Below are 9,507 nucleotides of genomic sequence, written 5' to 3' on the forward strand. Positions count from 1 at the left end.
TTTCTTTCAAAATTTCAAAATTAAATTTTATTATTATTCAAATACTTTACTCAATTATTACTTTCTATATCAGAAACTACTGAGTTTATCTATAAAAATATTCTTCACATATTTATTTTGTATCATCTCAAAGAATCAATAATGTAAATCTAAATCAACAAGAGAATCAAAATTATACATTTGGTGCATATATGCAGACAAAATTTTCTCACATTAATATAAGTCTAAATATTTTTATATTTTTAAGTTAAATTAAAGACTTATACTAATGAAAAATAATTTATATATATATATATATATATATATATATATATATTAAAATAGTTTAACCATTAGCAAACGCGTCCATATATTCTTGTTTTGTCATCTCACTGGCTGGCTCTTACGCGAGATGATAATAACCAATAATACACGTGAGGCTTGATAAAATCTACGCCTAATTAGTTCGTTCTGAAAAGGGTTATACAGAGAGTAATTTATTATTTAAAAAAAAAGTAAAGTGCACGCGCAATTCGTTAGATTAATATAACCAGAAAAACAACTCAAGATCCAAGACATGAAAAAAAGCAGCTTTCACTATATATATGCCTGCTTGGGCAATGGTGTTACAATCTAAATATCACCTTGTTCCTCTACTCTACCCATATTCTTATATTCATATTCCTTTATTCACCAATAGCTGCTTCCATTGTACTGGTTAAGACCTTAATATCTGCTAAGGCTCTCTTGAGCAACAGTAACAGTAACAATGGGGTTGAAAGAACTCTTTGTTTGGTGCATGTTTTTGGGGTTGTTTGGGTTAACAGTGGGAGGAAGAGTGATAAACTACAAGTTTGATGTGGAATATATGATTAAGACACCTGATTGCTTGGAACACGTTGTGATGGGAATCAATGGTCAGTTTCCAGGCCCAACAATCAGAGCTCAAGTTGGTGACACCCTTGACATTGCCCTTACCAACAAGCTTTTCACTGAGGGAACTGTTATTCACTGGCATGGAATTAGACAGGTTTTCTTTTTCTCTTTTGTTTTAGCTCACTATGTGTAGAAATTAATGAGTGTTTCTATGGTTTTACTATGTCATATGGTAACCTTAATGTATTGTCTTATTGTTAATAATTTTTGTTGTTTTATGTTTCCAGTATGGAACTCCTTGGGCAGATGGAACTGCTGCCATCTCTCAGTGTGCTATAAATCCAGGAGAAACTTTTAATTACACGTTCAAAGTTGACAAGGTAATTACATTTTATTTATTTATTTATTTTGAAATGATATATACAACTTTAATTAACATTAATAACTAAAAGAGTTAAATGAAAAAAAAATGAATCATTTTTTTCTTAAAACTTAAACTTAAGTTTTTTTTTTCTCGAGTCTTTAAAAAGAAATTGAAAATCTGATTAATTTTAATGTACAAAAGAAATTCAATTTTTTTAATCTTTTTTATTATTCTTTTACAAATACTCACGTTAAATCACAATTAATTTAAATCTAGTTGACTAAATTTATTTTGGAAAATATAACTCAAACTTAAGATGTGATGAGTTCTTTTCACTTGGACCAGATAGCTTCTATAGAAATCTATATTGATTGACGCACCATGTCTCCTTTGGTGGTGGAGCTCATGTGACTAAATTTATGCTTTTGTTGTTTAATTGGAGAATGGATCTCTCTCAATGTTATATAATAATGAATGTTTATGGGTTATATTTGTGATACAGGCTGGTACATATTTCTATCATGGACACTATGGTATGCAAAGAGCAGCAGGGTTGTATGGGTCATTGATAGTAGATTTACCTAGAGGACAAAGAGAGCCATTTCACTATGATGGTGAGTTCAACCTCCTCCTTAGTGATCTGTGGCACAAAAGTTCACATGAACAAGAGGTTGGCCTCTCTTCAATGCCATTCAAATGGATTGGTGAAGCTCAGGTAATATAACTTGATTAAACTAAAATCTTTCTTTTCATTAACTTTGCTTTTTCTTTTTTTCAAATCTTATATTAAATGCAAGTTATCTACAAACAAGAGTAAGAAAAGCAGTGTTCCTTTTATCTCATATTATTATTTTTTTATAATGATGTTAGCTACACGTTTGTATTAAAAAATATTAAATATTAACCTTTTTTTATAGCAGAACTTGATTAACCAGTTATTATTACTACGTACTTTAGCTTTTTCTAGAAGATGAATTCAAATGATTTTTCTGACTGAGTAATAATTGCTTGAATTCATAAATAAAACACTCGTCACTATTATTCATTAAACCTTTATTCTATTTAATTTCTTTGTATCTTCTTTGTATTCATAGCGGATATATAATCCTATTTATTTATATGATGTGTACTTTATGTGCAATTATTATATTCCCCTATACATTGATCACCATCCATTCACGTACATACACACAAAAATAATAATAAAAAACATTACAACAAATGGACCAATTAAAACAACTCATATGTTTGCTTTCCAAGTAACTCCCACATGGGACATAGAAATATGTAAAAGATATAAAATTATTAAATTTCAGTATAAACATCCAAATTCCAAACTGAAAAATCATATGAATTCCGTAAAGTATGTTGGAAAAACGTGCACATATGGCCCATCTACCCAAAGTGGTGTTGGATTTTTTTATTAGGGCATCTTTGAATTCCCCCACTACTCCTTTGTTTATATTATTACTATTATTATTCCTCTGTCAACACCATATATCAAGTTTAAGGGTAGATTTATTTAGGTAATATAATTAAGTATTTAAATATATATATATATAAGAAAAGAGCTTACGACATAAATTACTTTCACATATTATTTTAGAACTCTTCTAAATGTCTTCAAATTTGCCTATAAATTAATTGATCAATTTTGATATATTTTTTTTAACCTTTATTTTGAAATATGGAATGCATTTTACCCTCTCTAGATCTCTCTCTGAATTAAAACAGTTCAATACAGCTAAATGATAACATTCCTCCATCTTAGTGTTGTCTGATTGTAATTTCCACCAAGACCTCCGTTGGAGAAACATGGTTTGTTCCTGATACAATTGTAAACAAATAATCTAATATATATTTTAAAATTAAATCATAATTAAATTTATAGTAAGATTTAGAATTAGTAACTTTTAAAGTCTGCCTTTCAGCCATAAATGTTATTACACCTTTGACATTTTTAATTGAATTTTACTGAAAAAAATGTTTGAAGAAAATGCATTATGTCTTATGGGATATTATCAAAAGGATTTTTTTTTTTCTATTTTATAATTAAAACTAAAATCCATTAGATCTCTAAAGCTCATTAAGATCAAGACTTGTATCAAGAATTAAAGAGCACTTACAACTTCAAGTCGGGATGGGATGACTATCTGAAACCTAATTTAATAGAGAATTTCTATTTATAATTATATATATATATATTATATATATATATATATATATATAATTTTCTTAAAATTAAATAAGACAATAAAAATTATTGTATTTTAGTACATGTTTAAATTTATATTTGAGGAGTCTTGGTGTGAATTCAAACACACTTTTACTAGCTTTTCAAACATAATCTTTTAAATTGAGTTTTAAAACATTCATGTGTTATAATTTTTAATGATTTTACTTTCAGACTAGCTTTTACAAAATATACAGCTGTAATCAAACTTTATCTTTCTATGTCAGTTTCTCTGATGTTTTATAAAGATGGATATAATAATGTGTTAAACTTTCAAATCATTAATTTGACAAAGAATCTCTAAGAACTAAAACCAATGAGTATGTTAATTAATCTTTTAAAAAGTAGATTTGAAGTATTATAAAAAGTGCAATATTTAGGTGCTTTACGCGGTAGAGAGGCTTTAATTAATTGAGAAAAGGTAGAAAGAAAAGTAATCTATACAGCTATTTAATCAACTATTTTTTTCATATTTCTCTGATGAACTTTTGGAATGTGTCCTTATCTTTCTCAAGTTCTGACCTTGCACGCATTTTTTCACTTTTCAGACACTGCTAATCAATGGAAGAGGACAATTCAATTGTTCCCTTGCTACTAAATTCATCAACACCACCCTACCCCAGTGCAATTTTAAAGGTGGTGAAGAATGTGCTCCTCAAATTCTTCATGTGGAGCCAAACAAGACCTACAGGATCAGAATTGCTAGTACCACTTCTTTAGCATCCCTCAACTTAGCCATTTCGGTGAGTTCTCATTGGCACTATCGAATCTTCCATTTCACTATCGCTCTTTTTTGTTCCTCTTTTTTTAACTTTTATGTCATTCTGTAAAGGTGTCATCACTTCTACGCGTATATGCATCTTAGTGACCATTAGCTGTGTGATAAGGTTAATTAGTCTAAGATTTTTTCTTGTTCTCATTTATCATTTAAGCAAAAAGCAAACCAATTAGAGGAACATTCATGTCTATTGTTAATTGTTTATTCCCTAAAGATATAATAATTTAGGTATTGGTAGGTGTTAAGGTAATAAAGACTTGACTAATTGGTCAAGAAAGTTGAATTAAAATATAAAGTGATTAAAGGAGGATGATTTCGTGGACCATCTTTCTTTTGATGTTTAGAATTTATTTTAAATATTTAAAATAATATATTTTTATTAAAAATATTTATTAATTACATTAAAACTCATTATGAATAATTATTTAAACCTAATTTCAAAGCCTGAAGTGTCCCTTCAAATATATATAAAAAATCTTCATGTAGATGTAGAAATCTTAGACTTTGTGGTGTAAATTCAATTAGACCGTTGTATGTGGGAACAGCGACAGCCTGGTTGAGGATTAAAAATATTAGAAATTTACTAAAGAAAATTCCTCATAATTTACACTCGTAGTTAATAAAAATATTAAACTTAATTAGTTTAATTTTAATTATTATAAGTATAAAAAGTTTATATAATTAAATAATTAGAATATATGACAGGTATGTTTATAATTAATAATTGTTATTAATACAATAATTTGTAATTGAAAAATAATATAAAAAATTATATTGTTAGCATATTTTAATTAAATTTAAAATTTGTTAAAACTGTATTTTTTTTATATAATCTATATTTTTTAATAAAATCATAATGCTTAAAATTAGTCCGAAACAATACGTCAATTTCTTGGTGAAAACAGTGCTGATTATTTAATCTTAAAATAATAGTGTATTTTCAAAATTAGAATGAATATGTATGTGCGTGGGACTCCCTGAGTTGTCGAGCACCGAGAGATACGGTGAAAAGAGACAGTGACTCTTATAATATCAAATATTAACTTTATTTTCTCTGAGAAGAGTAATAAATTGAAAAAATTAACGATTTATACATTATTAATTTAAAGTTGATTATATTTTTAAAATATTTAAATTTAAAATAATAATAATAATATTTTTATTTTACATATCTTTATATTTAAAAAACTTATCATTTTTGAGATTGCTCTCGATCTTGTTTGATATCTATAAAATTAAAATACTTAACATTAACAATCTCATGGAATGAATGTGAGAGTTTGCTGAATAAATTATTAAAATAAAGAAAGCAGATTTATGATTGAGATTCCAAGGGTTTAGGTAGGACATAAGCACGTCGTGAAAGACGGGAAAGGTCGTGGCTATCGATTTGACGAGCACATACCCATTCTATCATGACAATAGCAATGATTCTAGTGATATTCCTGTATTGGCATGTCATTTCTCTTTACAATTAAACTATTTATGATTTAAAATTCTAAAATTATATATATATATATATATATGGAAGTATTTTTTCACGTTAATGTAAATTTAAATATTTTTATAAAGTTTTTGTTTAATTTATATTTAAAAATTAATAAAATAATCAACAATAACTAATAAGATATAAGTTAAATAAAAAACTCATATCAAATGTAAAAAATTTTAAACTTATACTAATATAAAAAAGTTCTGCTCTTATATATTTAAGATATTTAGTATTAAACAAAATTAAAGTTTCAGTTAAATCTTTATTTTGTTCATAATTAAAATAAAATTTTAATTAAATAATAATTTTTGAAATATCTAGGATACCGAATCTAAATTTTATCCTTTCAATTTAATAATAATTGGCAAGAGCTTGGTAAAGTCCCTTCATTTACCCTATTTTTTGAGAACTATTTACATAAACTTTTTTGTTTTGATAATAAGTTTACTTACAGACAAAATAAATCAATTCAAGCAGAGAGTCTACAGTGAATCTATTGCTTTCATTTAATTGAAGCATGCATTTAATTTCATTATTTTGTTATAAAAATTCACTTGATTGATTATATATTATTATCATGAATGACAGAATAGATTCAATATTGGTATGCAACAATTAATCATATCCTGTAATTTGTGTGTGTGATGTAGAATCACAAGCTTCTTGTGGTGGAGGCTGATGGAAACTATGTGGAGCCATTCATGGTTGATGACATGGATATTTATTCTGGTGAGAGCTATTCAGTGCTCCTTCGCACGGATCAAGACCCAAGCAAAAATTATTGGCTTTCAATTGGAGTTAGAGGAAGAGCGCCCAACACCCCACAAGGCTTAACCATTCTAAATTACAAGACCATTTCAGCCTCAGTTTTTCCCACTTCACCACCACCCATCACACCCCTATGGAATGATTTTGAGCGTAGCAAAGCATTCACCAAAAAGATCATTGCCAAGAGGGGAACCCCACAACCTCCAAGACTCTCTAACCGTAAGATTTTGCTCCTCAACACACAAAACCAAGTCAATGGGTTCACCAAGTGGGCCATTAACAATGTTTCCTTGTCATTGCCAGCAACACCTTATTTGGGCTCCATCAAGTTTAAAATAAATAATGCCTTTGACCCAAAGCCCCCACCAGAAAACTTCCCACAAGAATATGACATCTTTAACCCACCAGTGAATGGTAATGCAACTATTGGTGATGGGGTGTACATGTTTCAACTTAATGATGTTGTTGATGTGATACTACAAAATGCAAACCAATTAAAAGGGAATGGTAGTGAGATTCACCCTTGGCATTTGCATGGGCATGACTTTTGGGTTTTGGGGTATGGAGAAGGAAAATTCAAGCCTGAGGATGAGAAGAAATTCAATTTGATTCATGCACCCTTAAGGAACACTGCAGTCATATTTCCATATGGTTGGACTGCCCTAAGGTTTAGGGCAGATAATCCTGGAGTTTGGGCCTTCCATTGCCACATTGAACCCCATTTGCATATGGGTATGGGTGTGATCTTTGCTGAGGGTGTTCACAAAGTGAGGAGAATTCCTAGAAGTGCTCTAAATTGTGGGCTTATACCGAGTACGCCTATAAACAATGGACACAACTAAAACTAGCCCCTACCTATTCTTAATTTGGTTAAGAGTAGCTTTCATTGTTGTATTTAATGTTGTGAGTTATGTTTTGTATTGTTTTCCCCAGCGAATTAAGCCTATTGTGTTGAGTCCCTCTTATAAGGTAGTCCTCTCTTGTAGAATTGAGTTTTGTTATCTCGTTTTTCTTGAGGGCTAAAGAAAGCTATGTATTTTTTATTGTAATTTTATGTAAGTTATGAATTTGTGAAAAGAAATATGTGGAATAGAATTGAGTCATTCTATCGGTAGGATTGTGTTACAATTTTCTACTTTTTCTTAAGGTTCATAGTAAGCCTTCTTAAGAGAAAGAAGAGAGGGGACAAAGAAATGGGAAAGGAGATGATTTTATTGTTTCCATAACTAGATTTAGCAAATGGACTATTTAATCCATTTGGACTAACTTGTTATTACGAGAGATAGAACTTTAGTGGGTTACACTAAAAGTATTTTAATTTAATTCAATCTCATAAATATGCAAAATGAGTAAATTTTTTTTTTTTTTTTTTGGCTTAACTCACGTTAGATTTGATTGGATTTTGTTAAAAAGATTTTAAAATAATTCAAGTTCAAAATTTAATACCACAATCCTATATTTTATCAAACTAGTTTAGACTGACTTAGTTAATGTAATCATTTTGTAAGTGTTACTCACAATTCATGTTATGAAACCTTAAATTTAACCGATTAAGATAACAATATATATATATATATATATATATATATATATATATATATATATATATATTTGCTCCTTTTTTATTATTTTTTTATTTTTATTTTTATCTTTATTTATCTTCTCAATTTTCATTCCATTCTTTTTTCTCTTTGTTCTTTTTTTCAATTTTTTTCTTCTCTCAACTCTTCTTTCTATCTTTCTTTTCTTTAATCTTTAATTTCAATTATGTTCTCTTTTCATTCTGGTTTCCCGAAATTTATTTTTCTATTCTCTCCTCTTTTCTATTTTTAATTTTTATTTTAATCTCCTTCTTCGTTCTACAATTTTTTTCTCTATTTTATGCTCACAAGACTAAAAAATAATAATTCTTTTTATATTTTATTCTTTATATGTAAAGCTAATATTAGTTTATGGGTTTGTTTGTCTCCAATATTTTATTTTTATTTTAGAGAGTCAAATATGATTTTGTCCCATTTTTAAGACTCTTTCTTATCATTCTTAAAATAGAATTATTTCTTTTCCTTTTTGGTATTTATAGTCATTTTTTAACATAGACAAAAGTAAGAATTTAATCACAAAAGTAAAAAAAAATAAAAAATCAACAGTAAAGGAGGAGGACTAGCTATCTCATAATTAAAAAAAAACATAATTGTGAACTTGCTAAAAGGGGTCATCAGAACTGTAAATGAGAAGATGTAACACCCTCAATTTTGTTGTTTTTGTATGGGAAAAATAGGAATTTAGATGTAGGATTTCTCGCTCAAGCAAAATAGAGTCTTCTAAAAGTAGGCTTTCTAGAGCATTTTTGCTCAAGCGAGATAGGATAAAGTTATCCTAACTGTCCTCTCGCCTAAGCTAGAAAGGGTCTCACTCAGGCGAGAAGTAGCTCCTCGAGGCGAATGAAGTTTGCTTAGGTGAGAAGTCACAGGAAAAACAAGAAGCTTTCTGGACCCATTCTCGCTTAGGCGAGAATACCTCTCACCCAAGTGATATTCTACTCGCTCAGGCGAGAATGTCTCACACATAGACGAGAATAGTGATCGCGAGTGTCGCGCTCAGACAAATTAATAAAAACTAAATTGCATAAAAATTATGTAGTAAGAGATGCAATCTGAATCGTCTCCCAATGATGATAATGTTATATGGTTATAAATTTAGAGGGAGTTTGATTTATAGAATAACACTAATTAGAATAAAAAGTTAACAAGAATTAAAGGCTCTAATCCAAGAATTTAGAAGAACTACGATCACTCTATCACTGGATTCCAAGAAGATACATCAACCAACAAATTAGTGATTAACATTAAATTCGAATAAAACCTCAATTTAAATTAAGCATTCACATGAGAACCCTCATACATTCGATTAACACACAATTCGCTCAAAGTTCATAAACCTCTAGAACCTAATCGATTTATGTTAATTTAATTCACCAATGTCATTAATCTTAGATCTCAAACCTGAAAATCTAATTC

General features: G+C 28.7%; 1 protein-coding gene across 1 annotated transcript; it reads left to right on the forward strand.

Moving 5' to 3' along the window:
• The first annotated feature begins 610 nt into the window (after positions 1 to 610).
• Positions 611 to 7,785, forward strand: LOC113855822 (L-ascorbate oxidase-like). The gene is made up of 5 exons (XM_027487453.1): positions 611 to 1,009; positions 1,143 to 1,235; positions 1,722 to 1,934; positions 4,001 to 4,195; positions 6,373 to 7,785. The coding sequence occupies exons 1-5, from the start codon at positions 749 to 751 to the stop codon at positions 7,330 to 7,332; spliced, it is 1,722 nt and encodes a 573-aa protein (XP_027343254.1). The 5' UTR covers positions 611 to 748; the 3' UTR covers positions 7,333 to 7,785.
• The last annotated feature ends 1,722 nt before the right edge of the window (positions 7,786 to 9,507 follow it).

Source organism: Abrus precatorius, unplaced genomic scaffold (assembly GCF_003935025.1).
Source record: "Abrus precatorius isolate BTA unplaced genomic scaffold, Abrus_2018 Scaffold1, whole genome shotgun sequence".
Taxonomy (NCBI): domain Eukaryota; kingdom Viridiplantae; phylum Streptophyta; class Magnoliopsida; order Fabales; family Fabaceae; genus Abrus; species Abrus precatorius.